Source organism: Chelmon rostratus, chromosome 2 (assembly GCF_017976325.1).
Source record: "Chelmon rostratus isolate fCheRos1 chromosome 2, fCheRos1.pri, whole genome shotgun sequence".
Classification (NCBI taxonomy): domain Eukaryota; kingdom Metazoa; phylum Chordata; class Actinopteri; order Chaetodontiformes; family Chaetodontidae; genus Chelmon; species Chelmon rostratus.
In genome coordinates, this window is record NC_055659.1 from 12,638,103 (window position 1) to 12,660,779 (window position 22,677).

At 41.3% G+C, this 22,677-nt stretch overlaps 1 protein-coding gene across 1 annotated transcript; it reads left to right on the top strand.

Moving 5' to 3' along the window:
• The first annotated feature begins 428 nt into the window (after window positions 1-428).
• On the top strand, window positions 429-12,368 carry slc6a1b (solute carrier family 6 member 1b). The gene is made up of 14 exons (XM_041953298.1): window positions 429-679; window positions 979-1,110; window positions 1,328-1,428; window positions 1,952-2,061; window positions 2,497-2,629; window positions 3,542-3,676; window positions 4,593-4,696; window positions 5,202-5,326; window positions 5,762-5,874; window positions 6,209-6,340; window positions 8,789-8,891; window positions 9,092-9,192; window positions 10,078-10,245; window positions 12,025-12,368. Exons 1-14 carry the CDS (start codon window positions 433-435, stop codon window positions 12,136-12,138), a joined length of 1,818 nt encoding a protein of 605 aa, XP_041809232.1. The 5' UTR covers window positions 429-432; the 3' UTR covers window positions 12,139-12,368.
• The last annotated feature ends 10,309 nt before the right edge of the window (window positions 12,369-22,677 follow it).

Below are 22,677 nucleotides of genomic sequence, written 5' to 3' on the forward strand. Positions count from 1 at the left end.
CCAGACAACAAGCAATTGTTTTATTACTTGGGAAAATAATTCCACTTTCACTTAATGTTTCAACAACTTAAACAATTAAGGCAGCATTACGTAAATGGATCCCAGATATTATTACTGCAAATCGAGTTCAGAAATTATTTCATAAGGCACAAATACAATTTTATTATCTAACTGATGTATTCTGATTTTTTTTTTTTTTTTCTAGTGAATTTTAACTCCATGCATATTTATTTACGTTTTCAGGGTCGCTGGAACTCTGCTAAGCATCGCCTGCTCCGGCTCTTGATCGCTCTCATTACCCAGATTTTTCGTCTCCCCTCGCTTGGTGTCTGGAAGCTGGGTGCACAGGACTGAGAAGCTGCCGTCTGCCTGGACCGGTGCTGAAACCCCCTCCTCTCCACTGGTCAGGACTATCCGACACGCACAGTGACCATGGCCACCAACGGGACCAAAGCTTCGGACGGACACGTCTTAACGGAGACGGTGAACGACGCGCCCACCACCACGCCAAACGATAAACCCAAAACCTTGGTGGTGAAAGTGCAGAAGACGAAAAATGAGATACCCGAGAGAGAGACGTGGGGTGGGAAATTTGACTTTCTTCTATCTTGTGTCGGATACGCCATTGGACTCGGAAATGTCTGGAGATTTCCTTATTTATGTGGAAAAAACGGAGGAGGTAAACAGGACTTCTTGGCATTTTTCCATTTATCCATATACCAAAAGGAGTGCAAAGATGTCGACATCAAAACCTGCCAGTTTTCTGCCGGAGGTTTTTAATTAAAATATATCTAAAGTGCATTTCCCCCCATCTGAGCCGTGCGTAATTGCGCACAAGCGAGAGCTTGCCCGGTGATCCGCGGCGCAGAGTGCAACCAAACACTCCTTTTACCAACCATCTTATCTGGATTATGATAAATGTTAATAGTTTATGATTCACCTTCACTTACATACCTTTACCTCTCACCTCTCATTCAGGGGCCTTCTTGATTCCCTACTTTTTGACCCTTATATTTGCTGGCATGCCCCTGTTCTTTCTGGAGACGGCGCTTGGTCAATACACTTCTATTGGAGGGCTGGGAGTGTGGAAGCTGGCCCCCATGTTCAAAGGTAAAAGGCACTTTTACATTATCCCTAAGGCCCTAAACTGTGCTTTTCATGTGAGCTGGCTGCTTCATGAAGGCCAGGTTGAATAGCAGACATAAGCAAGACATTGGGGCTCTTTCTAATTATGTAACAGCTTTTTCAAATATTTCTTACATATGTTATTATTATTCTCACTTCATTTACAATTTAACGTCATGCCTGTATTCTCCTGTTGTTTCAGGTGTGGGTCTGGCTGCTGCTGTTCTGTCCTTCTGGCTAAATATCTATTACATTGTAATCATTTCCTGGGCTATTTACTATCTGTACAACTCCTTCACAACTGTGAGTACATGATATTTCTGTTCATGCTGTTCCCTAATTAAACAATGTAATAATATGACTTGAATACCTTTAAAAAAAATCCTTAAATTGTCTACATTTTCTGAGTGCTTACTGAAATATCTCTTCACAAAAGTGCCCCTTTAAATCAGAACAACGAGGCAGATTTTTCCCCCCTTTTTTTTACTTATCTTTTTTTGCCCAGGTTGTATTTTTTGCATAGTAACCCTCTTAGTTATGTGGCAGGTTCTGTTTGCCAGCACCTCTTATATAAGGGTGCACAGACTTTAACAGGGTATGACATTTATTACTTCCTTTCCCACATAATTAGCGCCTTACACAAGGTATTGATAAATGCATTTGGCGATGAGGCATTCAGTCCTCTGAGAAAAGCATGAAATCTCAATGAGTATCATGGTCTTGGCTGCTCGACAACCAGAGAGAATGGGACCCGGTGGTGGGAGAGTGGTCCAAGTAAAAAGAGCTGTCTGTGTGATTTTTCTCTTTTTTTCTCTTTAATTTTCAGGACCTGCCATGGCAGAGTTGTGGCAATCCCTGGAACACAGACCGCTGCTACACTAACTACAGCATCGCAGACACCAGAAACCTCACCAGCGCAGTGGTGGAGTTCTGGGAGTAAGCTGGACACGTCTCTTTAGATCACAAACTAGACAGAAAGATCATGGTCCCTATCGTGCATAAAGAAGATCAGGGTTGATATGGCCATTTGGGTCAACGGTCCAATGGTTTACCAAATCCCTTAACATGCATTTATATAAAGATACCTTTAGAAGATGAAAAACTGTGCTTGTATACGATAAAGGGCCTCAAACAAGCCTAAGAAAAAAAAATTGATTGCGTGTAGACATATGTGCATTCAAGCATGATTTCCATTTACTGTGATGCCTCAAAAAAGCTTTAGGGGTGGGAAAAGAAAGCCAGGGAGAGCAGTCTTTGTGAATATCCAGACACGTGTGCGCATATTTGTGTGTGCACCCATGCATGCTGCATGCATGAGATCGAGGATGCATTTGTGCGTTGTGGTAAGACCACTTTACTCCTTCCCTGCAGACGTAACGTGCACCAGCTGACCGATGGCCTGGAGAAGCCCGGGGAGGTCAGGATCCCGCTGGCTATTACACTCGCCATTGCATGGGTGCTCGTCTATTTCTGCATCTGGAAGGGGGTCAGCTGGACTGGCAAAGTAAGTAGAAGGAGAGGACAAAGACAGAAACGAAACAAAATTCATCCTTAATTGAATTTGCATAATTTGAAACCTATAGGTCGTAGAATTGGTACAATGGGATGCTGGATTATTGTTCAAAAGAAGGGATTGCATAATTTAACTAACTCAGCCTGTTTGTGTGTCTGTCCACTTGTAACTTGTTTTACTCTGGGATGAGCTTAAATTTTGGTTTTAGGTTTACAGTCACAAAATATTTAAAAAATAAGACGAAACAACAATTTCACTACTTATCGTGATGTTTAATACCCCGCCAACCCCTCTCTGTCTCTTTCTTTCAAAGGCAATACAACATTGTACATCTAATTTCCATTTATTCCAAAGCGCCTTAAGTGTCACAAGCACCTACATGTTCCACAGAGGGAAACAAAGGCCTAAACTTGGCAGCTGTAAAGCCACTCTCAACAAAATTACAAAACCATAAGATTTGTCATTAGCATTGTTCATGTTTGTTTAATTTATGTACGGTAGATTCGTCATGAACACTATCTCTGCTGGTTCATTTCTTCTTTAGTTCATTTTGTCGCGAATGATCTGAATTGTGTTGACTTTTGATAGAACAGTGCAGAATTGGTTCAGATAAGGAGGGAAATGGTGCACTGGGAGTGTGCTGAACCCAACCGTTCTGGGGTCATCTTGCCTCTGGGGGAAGGCTGACTAGGTCACTGTGCTGCACTGTGCTGTGAGGATGGTGCCGCACTACTGCAACACTGTTCGCGATGAGTTGAACAACTTAGCAGTGTTCACTCCTTCTGCAGTGCTGTTGCATTGCAGGACACACGTTACAAGTGAAATAATGCTCAGCTGCGTGGTTTAAAAACAGCTTAAATAACAAAATGTTTTTTTTTCTAACAATAACTTTGTGTCCGACAGGTGGTGTACTTCTCAGCCACATACCCTTACTTCATGCTGTTCATCCTGTTTTGCCGTGGCGTCACTTTACCTGGTGCATTAGATGGAATCCTCTTCTATATCACACCGGACTTTGAAAAGCTTAAGGAGTCTGAGGTATGCTCTCCTCTTTCTCTGCTCTCTCACTCTGCAGGCCCACATGTCTAAAAAAACGGTTTCTGTTCAGGAATACATGCAGCACTTTGATTGATCACAGAAATAAAGGTGGCAGCAGAGTATAAGATGAGCACCAGTGGGATATGTTTTGGCCCTTTTGGGAAAAGTTGTCCAGACTGTTCACAAGTGACAGTAAAGCCAATGTAGAGGTCTCTTACTGCACATGAATGTAGATGAATAGTACTGTAATTAGGTTTGTACAGAGCTTAATCTTATTACATTCTCATTGTGTCTGTTAAAACACTCACATTCACTGTTAACTGCATGGGTGGCAAAATTGCAGAAAGGATGTCTATTTGTGTATTTTCCAAGTATTTTGCCTCTAACACCAAAGCAACAAGCTTATAATGATGCTCTATACCTGTATTTATTATGCTGATGCAGTCTAATTGTGAAGTATACTGCAGATCTCAGATAGCTGTTAAGAGGCTGAAGTGTGCCAGTCTTATATAGGCTAATGCATCTATGTCCAGAAGAATAAATCCCCATATGATAGTATGGATTTTTGTTACCAATGTTATATTCCATAATGATTGTGACTAAATTACTTAGCTACATCATTAAAGCCCAATAAGAACATGAGATCAAGTCAGATGAGGTGTGGAGAGACATCCTTAGACAAGGCAAGATCTTACTGAGTTAAGTCAGTGCAATGGGATCTGAGTGCATCAGATAGGACAAAGAGTAACAAGACAGCATGTAGGTGGTACACCTTTCCAGAATAATATTTCCCATCAAAGGTTTATAAGAGACAAGATTCATTTATGCACAAGGCTTGATCAGCACAACTTTGCACAAGTTACATGTCTACACCTGATTATTTTAACACCTTTTTTTTCCACTCTGTGTGTGACAGGTGTGGCTGGATGCTGCCACTCAGATCTTCTTTTCCTACGGGCTGGGATTAGGCTCTCTGATTGCTCTTGGCAGCTACAATACCTTCAATAACAACGTGTACAGGTAGGTGATTATAATGTGTTGCATCCCAGGTTGATTTGCCACATGAATCAAATACCCGTTCAGATGAAATTTTGTCAGCAACACTGGTCAGTCACACTTTTTTTTTTTTTTTTAAGGAGACTGTGAAGATGTCTCTTCCTGTGATTATTTTTGGTTTCCTGGCAACATAGTGTCTGCTGTACCTTCTATTTTGGGACTATTTGAGCCTCCAGCTGTATTAGTCTTTTCATTATTTTGGCTCTGTTTTACACTCATAGGCACAGACGTTTGCTTTGCCTCTGTCACATTGTCAGATAAATGCTGGCCTGCGGCCCAACTATGCACGTCTGTGGTTCCAACAATTTGGAAACCGCTGCAGCTCACTGCCATTTTAACAGAACTGCAGGATGCAAAATGGCTCTCCACTGTCCCTTCCCCCCATGCCTCCTCACAATGTGTGTGGGGTTGATAAGGAATTGATATAGGCGTGACAATGGCTGCCTTGTGCTTTGTCTCTCCCGTACAGAGATTCTGTCATTGTCTGCTGCATCAACTCCTTCACCAGCATGTTCGCCGGCTTTGTCATCTTCTCCATCGTGGGATTCATGGCCAGCGTAACAAAAAGGCCCATCGCTGATGTGGCAGCCTCAGGTAATTGCAATCAATGTTGAAACTCAATAGCGACAATAGGCACAGGCATGAGATACTTGCGACTGTGCAAAAATTATCCCTTGAAATTGCTAGATATCATTTTTTTTCAGCCAGAAAGGGAAGGTTTTAGCTTGTCACTGTAGGTCCGTTTTGATTTTGGGGTTTATTAGAAAGAAAAATTGCTCAGCGATTTTGCAGAACTCTCTGTCCTTTGTAAATACTCAAGTTTGACATTCAGCACTCACACTTTTTCCTTCCAAGGACACTTTGGATTTGAGTCTTGTCTTATCCAGTATTACTTTAATTACAGCTGAGTATGCACAGCATAAAAACAATATGTCCTTAAACAATCTTTCTTTGCCATAGTTCCACAACTCATGTTTTGTTAGTGTGGATCTACACGTCACCATGTCTATCATATTTGTCTTTGGTCAGGACCTGGTCTGGCATTTTTGGCTTATCCTGAGGCCGTCACCCAGCTGCCCATCTCTCCTCTCTGGGCCATACTCTTTTTCTCCATGCTGCTGATGCTGGGAATCGACAGCCAGGTAAAAGCTGCCCGACAAAAGTGGTCTCAGTTGTGGTTTTTGGACCATATTCATAAAGCAAAGTGCTGATTGTCCAGCAATCGGCAAAAAAAATAAAACTGGAATAATTGACAAAAATGTTCATGTTTAAGGCCAGGATACTATTGTTGGTGGAAACCTTCACAATGTCTCTTAGCATTGTAAACACATCACTATGGTGTAAAATAATACATCATGTGGTTACACGTCCACTCATGAAAGTTAGTAATAAACCTTAGAAACAGACCTGGAGTTTTTACTGTGACGGCACAGTATTACATAACCCAGTTTTAACATGACTCTGCAATTTCTCCAGTTCTGCACCGTGGAAGGCTTCATCACTGCACTGGTTGATGAATTCCCACATATTCTCAGAAGACGTAGAGAGATCTTCATCGCAGTCGTCTGCCTTATTTCTTACATCATTGGACTGTCCAACATCACACAGGTAAATGCTTCTTTCTTCCTGGATAATCCTTTTATAGACATCACAGGAAAGCTGATTCAAGGTGGTGGAAGAAGTATTCCGATTCTTTACTTCAATAAAACTCCAATACAAGTAAAAGTGCTGCACTCAAAGCATTGCTTAGGTAAAAGTAAGCAAGTATCATCTAAAAATCTACTTGAGGTATGAAAAGTAAAAGTTCTCATTGGGCAGAAAAATAGTCTTCCTTAGTGTTTCACTATTTCATCTGATGATTCTGGATTAATTTTACTGCTGTATTACTATGTGTCATTTTCCTGCTGTAGATTTCTAAGGTTGCTCATTTTAACCGCTTTATATACTGCTGGGTAGTTTAAGCTACAGTATTGCATCATAGTCTATAATGATCATCATGTGTTTGTAGTCTCGCTGTCCTGTAAGAACCACATTTGTTTTCTGCTTTGTGACGATGCATTCAAATTCACATTCAAATTCAAAATTGGCAAATTTGGGAATACATGGTTTTCACTGGACAGGAAGGGTATGAAGATTTGTAATCTGAAAAGTAACTAGTAACTAAAGCTCTCAGTCAAATGTTGTGGAGTAAAAAGTTCAATATTTGCCTTTGAGATGTAGTGGAGTAGACTATTAAGCAGAACAAAATGGAAATACTCAAAGTACCCCAAATTTGTACTTAAGTACAATACTTGAGTAAATGTACTTAGTTACAATCCACCACTGACAAACACTCACAGCAGCCTCCGAGAGAATGGCTGATATCTGTTCCCATGATTGGGTCAATATTGAGTCTGTATTTGTGCAGTTCATCAAGTACCCACACACCATTATCTCCGTGTCACAGGATGATAAAATATTTTCACAGACTTGAAAGCGTCCCAGAGGACACAGCGGTGTGACCTCAGCAGCCGATCCACTAACCTGCAACACTGTTAAGTCAGCCCGCCCTTATAGTCTCCCTTATTTGAAATCCAAAGAGAGAGCATGTGAGTAAAGAGGTCACAGGGTCGTAGTCCCTCTGAGACTGTAGCCCCAAGCCAAACTGGTTCAGGTCATTTAGCACCATGGTTCATTCTGCAAACACCATGAAACAGGTTCACAGCCTCATTTACTTATTTACCCGCTAAAGAATGATCACGTGGTCTAATTTGTCTGTCCAACACTTTGGTCCAGATGTCTCACACCTACAGGCCAGATTGCCTTGAAATGCAATATTTTTATTAATTATGGCTCTACAGTGATTCCTAATAGTTTGCCACCATCAAGCCAAAATTTACCCTCGACCAGCTGTTTAGTAATGACGCAGTCTCTAATGAAAGAAATCATCATCACAATCATATGTACTCTGAGGGTCAGATCGCGAAGACATGTTATTAGTGAACACCTTCATGCCTCTCAGAGAACGAATCATTTTGTGCACTTCATGAGCAACATCTCACATCCCCCTGAGATTAAAACGCCACTTTTGCAAAGGAATAAAATATCAACTTGGTTCTAAAACAGTAGTTTAATATTTTAGAGTCCCAGAAAGAAACACTGGTCACTGTGCCTGATCATCAGAATTTTGAAGATGCTGTTTAATGACTAAATTTGTTTAGTTTATTTTCTATTAAGATACAAATAAGAATGTTTGTTTAATTGTATTGGTCTAAGTTTATGTCCTAACATTTGATTGCACGCTAATTCAGGAATATTTTAACATGGTTGGCATGAATTCTTACTTTGACATTTCAGACCGCAGTGCAGCATTTTGGAAGAGATGTTTAAAGCCATTAAAATTAAAATTAAAAATGAATGCTGCCACTGCTGCTCAAACTACAGCAGCAGTTTTGTCGCAGTTTGAATCCAAAGTTAAGTTTAAGAACAACAAGGAAAAAGTCAGCAAAAAGTTTGGCAAAGAGCTAAAAATGACAGAATCACTGCAGGCCAAGGTCATGTTTGCTAATGACACTCAAAGACCCTGCATTGTCCCTCTACTTCTGCCAAACTGAATTTCCATCACGTCACATGCACAGCCCTGTTCGAGTGAGGCAGCTACCCTAATCGCTACTCCGGGCAGTATAAAATATATCAAGCTTCACAGGGCAGGAGCTGACGAACTGTAGCAGGTCCCTGTGAGCTGGTCTCCATAATGACCTGATTGTGGCCAGACATGAAATGTTTCAAGGAGATGCTTGATCTGCGCTGGTCATGTCTGCCCTGCACATCCACAGTAACACGGTCGTCCACGAGGACGTCTTAGCACCAGTTCTGTCCTCGCCAATGAGACGTCACTAACTCTCACCACCCACAGCCGCTGGTGCTCTCGCCCTTGATGTTATTCCACTCGACCGGTTTAGTACTGTCCTGCACGTCCAGTACTATAACTGCTTCTTCAGTGCTTCCCCCTTTGCCTTCATCAGTCTTAACTTCTTCTTTCTTTTCTCTCCCCCCCTGACTTCTCTCCTTTTGCAGGGTGGACTGTATGTGTTCAAGCTATTCGACTACTACTCAGCCAGCGGAATGTGCCTGCTCTTCCTCGTCTTCTTTGAGTGCATCTCAATTTCATGGTTTTATGGTGAGGCACACTCGTGTCTCAGTAATCTTCTTGAGTATGGATGGAACATTTCTGCCTTTTGTTGCTGACTTATTGGGAGCTAAAATATCAAAATCTAACATCTAAGATCCAGACTAGAACCATGTTTGAGATCATGAATTATGGATGAATCATGAACTGTAGCTAAAACTGCATTCATCGTGCTTTATCTTTGGTTCCAGGTGTGAACAAATTCTATGACAACATTGAGGAGATGATTGGCCACAGGCCCTGTTTGTGGTGGAAGGCCTGCTGGGTCGTTTTCACTCCGCTCATTGTGGCTGTAAGTGTTATCTGTGGCTAACATGCAGGATTAAACCAACAATGTTCCAGACACCAACAGGGAAAATAGCAACTCCTTCAACGACAATATTTAGCCTCATGAGGTCTCAGGTGATACAGTGTATGTATTTAGAATGATTGTTTTAATTCTAACACGCAAAATGAAAAGCAGTCTGATTACATTTACTTAATAATTTTGACGTGATGTAGTGATTGGCTGAACTGATGGAGCTCCATACTTTAATTTCATACTTTCATACAATACTTTACACAGTGTGCCTGTTGTGGTCAAAGATCACCTAATTCCAGAAGCTTATTCTGACGATGCACTGTAGCATTTCTTCATCTATATGGCCGAGAATTTATAATTTATTGGTTAAATGTTGAAAAAGTGGAGCCACACAAGTGGAAAAACTGCAATTTGGTGTAAATAAATTCCAGTAACGCCCATCCAAGGCAAACCCAAAGTAAACCGATAGCTGTTCTTGAACCATTTGGAGTACATGCATGGTCTCTTTTGAAAGGTAACACTCTGAATTGTTATTTCCAGCAGTGAGATTTACTCTTAGTGCCGCTGGCTAGTGAGTAATATAACTTTGAACACACTGAAATAGAAGGGCTTTTTCTACCTGAATATTTGTTTTGCTGATAGATTCTTGCAGATGACTGTATCTGGCCCTTGTTAGCTGGAAAACACAATGGGACCACAGCATGAAGCCTTACCCTAGTGAAAGTTCAACAAAAACTGATAACAATAGCAGAGAAACTGAATATTTTCAAATGTCTTGCACACGCTGTGTCATTCTGCAGTTTTAATCGCATGAAGGCTGTTTGTGAGCATGATGATGAATGTATTGAGATCTATGTTCTTGTCCCTCTTGTCCAGGGAGTCTTCTTGTTTAGTGCAGTGCAGATGGTTCCCCTCACAATGGGTGACTATGTGTTCCCAGCCTGGGGCCAGGGGGTTGGCTGGTGCATGGCCCTCTCCTCCATGACCCTCATCCCTGGCTACATGGGCTACATGTTCCTCACACTCAAAGGCACATACAAAGAGGTAAGTCAGTCTTACTGTTAATGCAGTTTATCTAAATAATACTATTTGATCTGTTGTTGCGAAGCAAGTAGAGCTATGGGTTTGTAACAAATACATATATCTGCTTACGCAAATTCAATCTAAATACTATATACATACATGCACTTTAAGGTAATGTTATTACACTTACTGGCATATAAATAGCAACAGTTTTGGTGAGTGTAATGCAGATACAATAGCCTCAGATTTCTAGAACATATGCATCACTGTACTCACCTCTGAGCTTTTCACTCAGCTATTAGCTGGTGTGAATTTGAATATGCAGTCGGCAGCGAGGCAGGCGCCGTGTTAAGAGTTTCAAGTGGATTACTTGGCATGGAAGATTTTTGGCTGAAATATATTATTCCATACTGTATGACAGACAAATCCAACACGGGGAACACAGCAGTGTTTTTAGAGGGTGCTGATGTGTTGTGAGGATAATGTAAATGCGACATACAAGCCCTGAGGATTTTCCAGAGGAGATCAGTTCTAACCATGGAGGAAAGCTCGAATGAACATTTAAGGTCACCCTGTAGAATTTTACTGAGAGTCAGGCCCCAATATGTTTACCAGAATATACTCATCCCGGATTTATGTCATCTTCACTTACATTTACAACATTTATATAATGGCTGGCGATGAAAGGAGTACCTGAAATGTAATTTAGCAGCAAGAAAACTCTTCGCGCTGTATGATAAAATGCTCAGCTTAGGCCGATGTGATTTTGCTCTGTGCGTTATAGCTGCACTGTGATTCAGTGCTTCTGGAAGGAGCGAACACATCGGCATGCTGGGTAAAGACGTGATAAATTGCCATGAAGAGTAGAATGGTGATAAAAGGATTAGTAAAATAGAGTTTCTAATTACTTCTGTTAGAGCATTTTAGATGCCTTTTTGCTACACCAGAAGCTGTGTTCTCAGTAAATGACGTTCATTTGTATGCAGCAGAATGGTGCACTGCATTTTTATTGATCTGATGATCCTAATCAATGCCAGATAATACCTTTTCCGGCATGCCATTTACATTAAGAGCTTTTTGATTTACAGTCACTGACAATGTGCTGAATAAATAACCTTACAGCTATATGGTGTCTAGTGACAGATATAGCTTTATAGCCACCACTGACAGAATAAATGGGCCATAATTGCAGGCAGTGCAACAGAGGCTGTCAGAGGCGATGTGCAGGTGTCAGCTCCTGCAGTAACAGCTGATGGCTGATTGTCTAATTGTAGCAATCAGCCAGCTGATTAGTACTCTGCACCCAGGCGGACGCTTAGTTTCACAAACACTCAGTGTAAGCGGCGACAGTGCTGCAGAACCCGGGTCCAACGCTGCTCATAGCTCATAATCTTTCGAAGAACGAAGTTTGGAAGGGTTTGATTTAGTTTTGTGGGCTCAGTTAATTTGGCCCATAAAACATCAAGATTATTGGCTTTTATGGTCCTTTATCAGCCATTTCTCAGGCTGTGTTAATTCATATAACCATATATCACATCGGAGAAAATGTATAGATGTCTTTTCTGAGAATATCTTGGAGACTGTTGAGACGCAGAGCCTGAGGCTGTGCATTCATCAAGCTCACAGCTGTGTAGCTGGTGTGTTTTGTTACAGCTCATGGGTTTAATCACCAGTTTTGCAGTTGTTTGGTGCCTACCAATGGTATACAGCAATGTCTCATCGTAATTTCGACACCATCTTTGCATTTTTCAGCTGTGTGATATCAATGATATTACTGCTCTCTGTGCCTCTCCCTTGCAGCGTCTGCGGATGATGATTAAGCCTTTGGTGCTGGTGAAGGCTCAGGAAAATGGCCCAGACCAGCAGACAGAAAACCAGAGTCAGAACCCTGCCAACGAGGAAGCCTACATCTAGAAACTTCTGTCTGTCTCTCCGTCTCAGTGGCCAGACCGGCGATTTACACAGAAGAAACGTAATCAAGGTTGGGAACGACCACCAGACTTCCATGTCTGCTTTTATTCACCTACCTCCTGGGGACACGTGAGACCAACCTGATTACACAGTTATTTTTAGGGGTTTTTCTGTTTGTTATTTGTATAATACAGAGTTATAAAACTTATGAGGAAAAGCAAACCACCCAGCAAAATTGTGTTATTATGAATTTCATTATGCAAAAAAGTTAGTCTTTTTAGAAAAGGAAATGTGACTTAGGAAATTACTGTATATTGAATATATAATTTAAATTTGGAGGCCCACATTGATTCAATAGTATCGTGCTACTTTGAAGATATTAATTAATCTACTAAACTACAATTACTGTACAAAGAAAAATACTGATTAAATGCATTTTGCTTGTACATGAAATAAATACGATAAAATGAATGCAGTGTAGTAGGTGAAAAAAGAAATGCAATTTGAAAGTTTGTGAAGTGAAAATTGAATATTGACCAATTTAAGGCAAAGACAATATGGGAATGTGCAACAGGTAAGGCCAAATCTGCTTGTATGTGTAAAATATAATTTAGACAGACTATCACTCCCTTGCAGGATCCTGAAATGTTTACCACCCATGTCTGGGACTTCCTTTGAAAAGCACAAGCAAAGTATGGAATTTTGAAGTGTCCAACTTCTTTTTGGCTCGATTGAAACTCGTGACAACAGCAAAAATAACCTACATAGGATACATAGCAAGAGACTGTTATAATTGTTTCTTTGTTTGAAGAACAATAACTTTGTATGTTGTCTGAATCTTTTTTGTAGAATCATTTTTAGGTCGTTTTCTATATGTGAGAGTGAGAAGGACCAAAATCATACTCAAGTTTGAACGATTGGTGCAGACATTTGACCCGCTGACTACACATGGATTAAAACAAGCATCCCGTCACGTCTCTCTAAAGAGCAACAGGGTACAGTAGTAAAGACAGCATCCGCCTCCAAGCACAATCTGGATCTGTAAACTACCACCTCCAACAATAAGTGTAGCCAATAGAGAAATCCCACATTTGCACTGTGCGTACGATATTTCTGCCTGAGATTATTTGGAAAATGTAGATTTTCCTTCTCCTGACAACCAGTTAAGTAGAAAGACAGAGCCGTGTTGCAATAAGCCAACGCTGATCTATATGTTAAACTGTGTGAACAAATAAGCTGCAGTGGCTGCTGCTGCATTGGAGACTGTGTGATGGGTTTCTTTGTTAGCCACCACTATTCTGACTGGAACAGTTTACTTGTATATCTATTTAGTAACCCACTTCTCAGGAACAAAGGTGGACGTGACCAAATTCTCTCAGATACTACCATTATACACTGAAACAATTAATGCTGTATTTAAAAAAATAAGCAAATATCGTCAAATTTCTCCCAATTTCTCCAGGCGATGGATGGATAACTTAAGGAGCAACAAGACATGAACACACAAATCAGTGTAAACTCTTAATATATATCTATATATACGTAATTGGCAGGCTCTAAAGCTGATCCAAATTGTTGCCTCCTTTCTTTGTGCTGTTCAGCCAGCATCATTTCTTTCAGTGTAAATGAACTGCGATGGCCTGTGCTCAGTCATTTTAGTAGAAGCCATAATGCGTTTCTATCCTGTGGCGAGTGCAGATTTTGAATTTCAGACGAGGAGAGAGAAACTTTGGCTCGGGTAGAGGACGAAGCCGGCAAAAGCACTGTTAACACGACAGGACATAGCCAGATGCTACACAGGCCAACACCACTGAAACTACTCCTTTTCATAGGATAACGAAAAACCTATTATTACATATCAAGTTTGCTAGGCAATATGAAAACGTATATATAGAGGCTGACTATGTGACAGACTACAGATATCACTGTATTACTATGAGGTTCAAGGTTCAAGAAAATATGCTTCTGTGGCAGCTACATGCGACAGGAATCAGGTTGAATCAGTCCCGTTTGTTTTCTTTATGTTTCTTTTTTTTTCTCAAAGATATGTGAATTAAAATGTGCAATGACAAAGGGTTCCGTGAATTTTGTACAAAGTTACCATACTGCAGTTTTCTCTCTTGAATGATGTTGTAAACTGGACTGTGTAATACATGTATCTGTGAATGTCCGTACAACCTGAGTTTTTCTTTTCTTTTGTCTAAATGTTGAACAAAAAAATGTGATATTATTTGCTGTTTTCTGCAATAATATTATTATCTCAGAAACTAAAGCACATATCTCTCTCAACTGTAAAAATTATAATTACAATAACAGAATAGAGTAATAATAAAGATGATAACAATAATAATAATAATAATGTAATAGAAATGTCTAGTCAGAGAATATTGTTTTGTATATTTCTAGCTGTTTCATGGGCCTAATGTAAAATATTATATGTATAAAATATAATAAATGTCTTTAGATGGTGTTATATGAAAAAGCATGATTGCAATATATGTTATCTGCAAAAATAAATAAAGACCTATAGATTATAATGTCTGTGTCATGTGATCTTTCTGTTCAGCGAACGGGGAATTGGAGGAAGTACAAATCCAAATTTTTTCGCCAGCAACAACAACGAGTGACCGTTGTTGTTTTCACTGTGTGTGTGTGTGTGTGTGTGTGTGTGTGTCACCGTGGCAAAGTGTGGTCACACAGAAGCTGTTTTGTGTATTTTGCCTGTGGACAGATTTTGTCCATGTGACGGCATCACAAGAGTGCAAGATGAGGTCATGAAACTTTACAGGTAGATGAGATCAAAATGAAGACAGATGGGTGCAGTCTGAGCTAGGGTGCCAGAAGAAGAGGGTAGGAAGTAGGGGAGCAGCCATTGGCCTCCCCACGTTATGCCCCTGGCTCGCATTCATTGTAATTCGTTGATCGCTGCATCCCAGTTTGAGTCTTTGCCAGCTACTCATGTCTCTACTCAAGACATTAGGTAAGAAGGCAAAACTAGAGGTCATCTGTCCATAGGATAACACCAGCCAAATCCATGCACGTGGTACAATGGAACACATGACATAAGAGATGTGACTTTGGCAAAACGATTTCTAACCTGTGTTCATATTGTCATGTACGTATTTTGCCAAACTATCTCCTCATTTGATACGGGGAATGTACGGTGACACAACCGTGTAAGATGTGGTCATTGAACTTCACATGGGTGTAGTAATGAAGGCCGAGTATGAAGATGTGTATGATCCGACCCATGAGTACCGAATGCTCGTGTAATAATGTCGTGCTGGCCGCTGAGCACTCCTGGGTCAGAACGTCACGCTGCTGGAGGGCGTCATGGCTGGTGTGATCCCATCACAAGATGGTCTCTGGTTTGTTAAACGGAAGTGACTCTTCTAATGGCTACAAGCGCTGACTTGAAGTATGGAAATGCTCCTCAAATACGCTTTCTGCATTGTTGAATGAGATGGTTTTGCATGACACTGACCCGCTCAGTGTTATGCTAATGCTCGATTTATTACATAAGTGAAAATAAATATGCAATCAGCTCCATCACCGCAAGAGATGTTCTCTGTGAACTTAGCTGATTCTTTCTGACACCTGCACTGAGAGCTGTGCCAGTACAGACACTATCGCTATCCTGGCCGACAGCCAGTGCCTCCCAGTCACAACGCACCATCCACCTCCCTGCTGTTATGTAGCAGTTAGCCTACATCTGTTATTATCCCAATAGCCATCAAATCATTGCAAAATGCACAGTGACAAAGAAGTATAGAATAAGTAGATGTCTTTATTCACAAAGAATGAATGAAAAGGAAGCAAAAAAAAATCTGGCATTTGCACATGAGATAGGGAAAAGTGGGGATTAAATAACATGTTGATCAATAACATGGTGGCACAGTAATGGATCAAAACATGCTTCATCTGTCTGAGCATAAATCTCTTTTGGCTCTTTTGCTTAATGTTTGTTGAAGAGTTAAAATACTGATGAAGCATTTTATTTTTAAGTTGGGTTTGGCTTATCCATACACACCAAGGTGACATCAACACGTGTTTACAGCTTGACTTTGTCACGCAGTTTGCCCGGCTCATCCCCTCTAAATGTCACATGGGGTATCTTGTTAGTTAGTTGTCTCTTTTTCCAGCTACAATTGCAGTGACACAACCCTCAAGGAACAGATTTGAATGAGGGTTGTGAAAACATTACATATACGGCGAAGGTGCTTGGTGTCAAGGCTCTCACCCCGTCACGCCCCCCAGAAGGATACGCCAAGCTCGACACAACTCTCATGGAACAGGTTTGAAAGAGAAATGTTAATGTAGAACATGTTGTACACAGAGTTGAAATTCACTCTTCGAAAAGATGTACCTAGCAGGTATTAGGGAGTGACAATGCATAAATTCCCCCAAGGCTTCAGTATGCTGCAATCAAATGAAATGCTTACTACTGCAATATTTTGGTAAATAGGCTGTAATATTGTATGGAATAGTATTTATAGTATATAGTTTAGAGAATATTATAGATCCAAGACAAAACTGACAGAAGGGTGTGACTGAGAGAAAAAGGTGCAATTACAAATCTGTCTGCTGCTTCACAACCACGGACAGCACCATGGATTTATCAATACACAGCGCAGTTACGCTAATGATATTTCATTGCCTTGGTCTTTACCATAGATTCTAATCTGGAAAATCCTCGGTCACATAAAGGATCAATGAGCCAGACAGACTAGACCAGGGATTCTCAAACTTATTACTCAAAGGTCAGCATCAGATTTTTATTCAAGGTCAGAGGTCTACAACGATTGGTGATAATATTTAATCAATTAATTAACCTCTCTTGACATATCCAAGGCAGACAAGGCTTAGACAGTTAGTCCATGTTAAAGATATTTTTATGAGTCTATGTCAGTCTGAACAGACTCCTAAAATTCATGGAAAATCCATATTGAACTAGGAAAGACCTCAGTGCTCCATACAAAACCCACAGTTCAATAACCAGTGAATGAGTCCTTATCTCAACTAGAAACCCCTGTTCTGGGACTCAATACAACGGATGGCCAATGAAATAAATCCAAGTGGCGCCTCTTGCGTCTGATAGACCAGCTTTTTGATTCTCCGTGAGTATCTCGTGGTAAGATGATTGACCATTACACTCAGGACGGACTGGACCTCTTCCACCGGTGAGTAACATAAGATACATGCATTTTTTTAATTAATCAGTGTTCTGCTGGCCGGATGTGACCCGCAGGGCCATCATTTGACAATATGGGCAGGGTCCAGACTGACTTATAGGAACTGATTTGCAGAGCAGGGGTTGACTTGAAGCCCTGGACTAGACTAACATATTCTGGCCCCGCACACTCTCCACTACTTGGGGATGCATTTTGGTCATTTTGCTAACGAGGGGGCTGGCAGCCTTCCTCATCTCCCCTCAAATCGCCTACTAGAGATTGGGGAGTGACATAAATGACATTTTCACTGGGCAACAGAAGGCTTCAAAATGCTTAAATAAGGTGCTCGTCAGATAGTCTAACATGATCTGAAACCCCCTCTCCAACAGAAATTGCGACAAGGTGTGCCTGACAATTTTTTACAGTGTCTGTAACAAAGTAGTGTGAAAGTAGGTCAAATCTTCCATCGCTTTTTGTGTGGACAACTCATGAGTGCCTTCGAGAGGAAACTGTGAAGACATGCAAAAGACAGAATTCTTGGAGGAAACAGTGGGAAGATACCAAGGAGGTCAAAATAAAATAGAACAACCGCGATTCATTCAGTACCTGGAGGAAACTGCAAGATGACCATTGTTCCATAGACTTATTGCCCCCAAAATACAATATTTATTATTTTCCTCCACCCTCATTCAGTGAGGACCCAAAGTAGGGTACTTTGCCTACGATTGGTTCTGACCCAGACATTTTTCTTTTTTTTTTTTTTTGGCACTGGGCCTTCAGAGCAGTGGCCGGGATTACAGGCTGTCGGACAAATGGGCTTTCAGTCCAATGGGATATTTTTCAGAATAATAGGTTGTCGGAACAATGGGCAGTACCCAGCACGTGTTGGGGTGTAAGTGGGCCGGATGAAATGCTGTAACAAGTAGCAGCTGAAGTAGCAGTATCATCAGGTGATTGCAACAGTTAGCCGTTGAGTTTTCAGGTGGCGAATAGCAAATCAAAAGACTGAAAGACTGAAAGCTTAAATACATGCTCTAATGCAGGGTGCATTGGATACGCAATGCAGCAAGTACTGTGTGTCATATGAGAATATAAGCAGTTTCCCGTTGTTTTCCTGAACTTGATCATGAGCTTTGTGCCATTTCAGTCAGCCTAATCATATGGAGCAGATTATTTTGTAAATGCGGGATATGTATAGAGTTTATAATTGGCTTCTTGGTTCTGACATCATCAATCCTTGCAAGCTACAAGCTCAGCAAAGCAGAGATTGTGGTGTGATGATAATAACATCCCTCCAAATAACCGTACTAGACACAGAGCCCAGCAGCAAATATTATGTGAAATCTTCTGTATGTGTGTTTGTGGCAAAGCCATTGCAGCCATTTCCCTAAATAACACTTCACTGCACATACCCAACCAGCTAAGTTGTATGCATCGGTCAGGCACCAGCCACCGTATAGCTGTTCTCCAACTAGGAACATCAGAAAATGAGGGGAAGATACATCTTGTGATCTATGGTGTAGATATACAATACAGATACAAATACAGCCTATTTCCATGTTTCTGGGTGTCATCCTTTAAATAAAAACACCAGAAGTGGAACATTTTAATCTGTTCTGTGCCATAATATATGGTAGTATGTTAGCTCAGAGCCATGTCTCTGGTGACATTTGTATGTAAGCATCTCTTTGTTTTGAGAGTTAAGAATATGTAAGTCCTGAAAACCACTGGTGCAAGTTATTGAATGGTTGTGTCTGTATGCGAGAGCGCAGCAGAGAAATTTAGAAAGAGAGAGGCGATGATTTTATACCTGGTCAGACGCATCCTCACTCGCACCATCACGATGATGACTGGGTGTCTTTGAGCATGTGCGAGTCTGTGTGCATGCATGCGTGTGATTCAGCGTGTCCTTGTGAGTGTGCATATATGTATATGCATAAGTCTGTGTCTGCTCATCTGAGCATGCAGCGGTACTGGAAGTGTTAGCCGTGGTGATGACACAGACATGAGCAGAGCAGCTCTGACAGCTCCAGTCTAGCAGAGGTAGTAGCGGCTCTGAAGTCAGCTCCAGGGCCCCAACAACACACACACTGTGGAAATAGTAATCTGTTTTCCCCTCCCTGCCAGCTTGGCCAAGGCTCCCAGTCGCATGCACACTCTCCAACCGCATCACAATCATTGGATGCTGACATGCGCAGCACGATGGGGCAACAAAGGAGAGAAAATGCTCTTCTTATAGCTGCAAGGCTGTGTTTTTCCACAGTTGTTTCATGTGAAAGATGCAACGAGATTACGCAATTGACTCAGCAATAGAAGACAGCATATGACGCGGGATGGGTAGTTTTTTTTGGGTTGGGACGCAGCCATCTTATAAAAACAATAATAGTAATGATAATAACTGCCAATTTTTAGAGTTGATTTTAAGATTATAACATACTTCATAGATCAGACTTCAACACGGGTGTTTTTGTATGACCTTGATTGTTCCCTATCCTTAATCACTTGTTAGTATTGTAACCATGATGAGGGAGGTTCCCTAACAAGGGTCGATATTTAAACCAAATTATAGTGTTTCTCTAGAGCCTTAACAAAATAGACTCAAATCATGCTCCTCCTCTAAACCTTATCTAGTTGTTCAATGCACACACACCTAACGAGGATATGACCACGTCATGTCATAATTACTATTATGGTGATGATAATTACATATTTGTAAAGGTTTTGGAAGACACATGATGTTTCAGATCAGAAAACGCAACATATTTTGGCATTTAATTTGGAGGAATTTTTCAGATGTCTGCAACCAATACACAGAACCTACATTTCTAAAGGCTGTCTAGTGTACACGGCAAGACCTTTCCTTCAACTAGGATCCCTTTTTCTCCAGCTGACCAAAGCTGAATCAGAATATGAGTGAGCCTTCATGGCTTTCCCTCTGTTCACCTTTCCAACGCACTACTGATAGCATATCTGCTCCCAGCAGACTGACAGACAGACAGCCAGTGAGAGAAGCAAATGCCCTTATCACTGCCTGCCATATGATGGGATTAGCTTGAGTGTTGTCTAACAAAGCATTAATGAGCAGTTTTAATTGCCTGCACGGCATACCCTGCCAAACCCTGCCTGAACGACACACTCGCGCGCACACACGGATGCACACACACACACTACAACACAGGGTTGTGACGCATATTTGTGCCATCTGAAATGGCGTCCAAGTGATACAGAATGTATTCATCACTGGAGTACAAACAGACGGTTATTGCTGTCAGTCCGATACATTGGTGCACCATGTAACAGAGAAAATGGGTTTGAAGACAACTTTAACCTCCATTCACTCCCTCACACAATACAGACTTAATTGAAATCAATAGATGTTTTTGATTATCTTGTGGTGCCATATAGTGCAGCCTCATCGCAGCTACAGGACTTCAGCGCAGCTCTAACCTGTAAACCCCTCCGATGACAGCGGGGCAGAGGGCAACTTCTTCGATTTGACTCTACCAAAATGCTATTCAAAAATACAATTCTATAAAGATACCTGATATCGTATCTGATGGGTGACTGGAATCTTCATCAGTTTGTGATTAGGGGGGCTTTTGCACACAGTGGATCAGTAAAGATCAGATGATAACTTGGTCTAGCTCTGCCTAGCAGTCTACTTATAAAGGCCATTTCTTAAGGCTACATGCTGATATGTTCGGCAGTATCAACTGAATGACAGATTACTCCACAATAAACACTGCATTTTTGTCTTTTTTAGATTTGGCAAACTGCTTTCTTTACATTTGCTTTGCTTGGACACATTATAATAATAATAATTATTATTATTATAATTTTTCTTCTACATACACCACAAAATTACATCATTTATTGCTATAAACACCCGATTCAGGACTACATTCCTCACTTAATTGAACATAACAAGACTCTAAGCGTCTAAAGCTAAGCTATGTAAGGCTGTGCTAAATGCTAACACAGCATGCTAGCATACTCACAGTGACGGTGCTTATATGCTGATGTTTAGCCGGTATAATGCTTCTATCATGTTCACCATCTTAGTTTAGTATGCTAGCATGCACCATGTCATGTTTCAACATGCAGTTTAGAGCATTGAAATTTTCATGCACTGTCGTTAAACAGGGCCAACTTCGCCATTCCCGACAGTTACATAACTTTGTCATAGCAGCTATTTCAACTTGTCAAACAGTTCAGCAGACAAGGTCCAAGGATGTGGAACCAGTCGCCATGAAAGCTACGTCCCAGAATGGGCGGCAGAAATCGCACTCCACCAATCATGCTAATAATTAAGCAGATGGTGGCAAATGCTGCTGGTGTTACTGTACGGCACCATAAGAAGCAGCGTGTCTCTGTAACAGCACAGGCCACACACTGACCCAGGAAAAGGCCAAAAGTGTCCAACACTGCTCTGCACAGTCGACACAAGGTTTTAGGATATAAGGTGAGGAAAGTGCCACGAGGCAGCACTTTTACAATCCAGGATCTGACTGACCTTCTACCTAACAGCCTACTGAGAGGTGGGGAGCAAGAAAACACAATCTGTCGTCAAAATGCTGTCATGAAAGTCCACATAAAGCAAAACCAGGATTGCAGTTACAGTTCAAACTGCAACAACCATTATATATAGTGTTAATTTTGCAACAGCAGCAGTGTGAGGCTTGAACGAAGTGGCGTTCTTCAGACCCTCTCTGTATTATGGTGATGAATGGAGACAGAGGAGGCCTGTGTGACAAAACAGGGAGCGTGACTTCCAGCTGGAGACAGCTCCTTTCTCCTGGCACAAAGGAGTAAAGAGCCCCAAACAGAGCCCGACGCCGATTCTCTTTGCTCTCTTCCTCTCCTCACTTAGTCTTAGCTGCCTCTTCCCCACATATTTTTCTCTTCTCTTCTCGAGAGTGAGTGATTGCCATGCCAGAGCCTCAACCAATGAACCCATCCTTTCCCTTCCAGTCTCTGGGGCCTTTTGCCACGCCACATTTATCACCAAATGTACCACGAGCGTCGGCAGTGCGGTGCATCTCAAAGCTCAGAGGCGGGCCCCTTGCCTTGTGGCATCTTCTTCCACAGTGAAGAGGAGAAAACAAATGGTACCAGACTAAGTATAATGTTAAGGAAAGACGTATTCCACTTGTGAAGGCAATATGGTGGAGTGAGAAAAGGTGGAAAGTTGGGCATGTTTTTTTTACGGCACACTGCCCAGTGTCCTCAGTTAAAAAACAGTGTTTTTGAGCCAAAGCTGTGACACTCTGTGCTAAAAGTGAGTTTGAAAACCTTATCTTATCATTGAAGAAGGTTTAATTAGTGTTCCCTTTGCTGTCAAGAACCATCACCTCGTCAACCCAGTGCTCTC

Bases quoted from the DNA above. Each gene is read 5' to 3' on its own strand.
- slc6a1b (XM_041953298.1), top strand. From the start codon at position 433: ATGGCCACCAACGGGACCAAAGCTTCGGACGGACACGTCTTAACGGAG. The intron at 3,677-4,592 runs GTATGCTCTCCT...TGTGTGTGACAG, and splicing joins AAAAGCTTAAGGAGTCTGAG to GTGTGGCTGGATGCTGCCAC. The intron at 5,327-5,761 runs GTAATTGCAATC...GTCTTTGGTCAG, and splicing joins CGCTGATGTGGCAGCCTCAG to GACCTGGTCTGGCATTTTTG.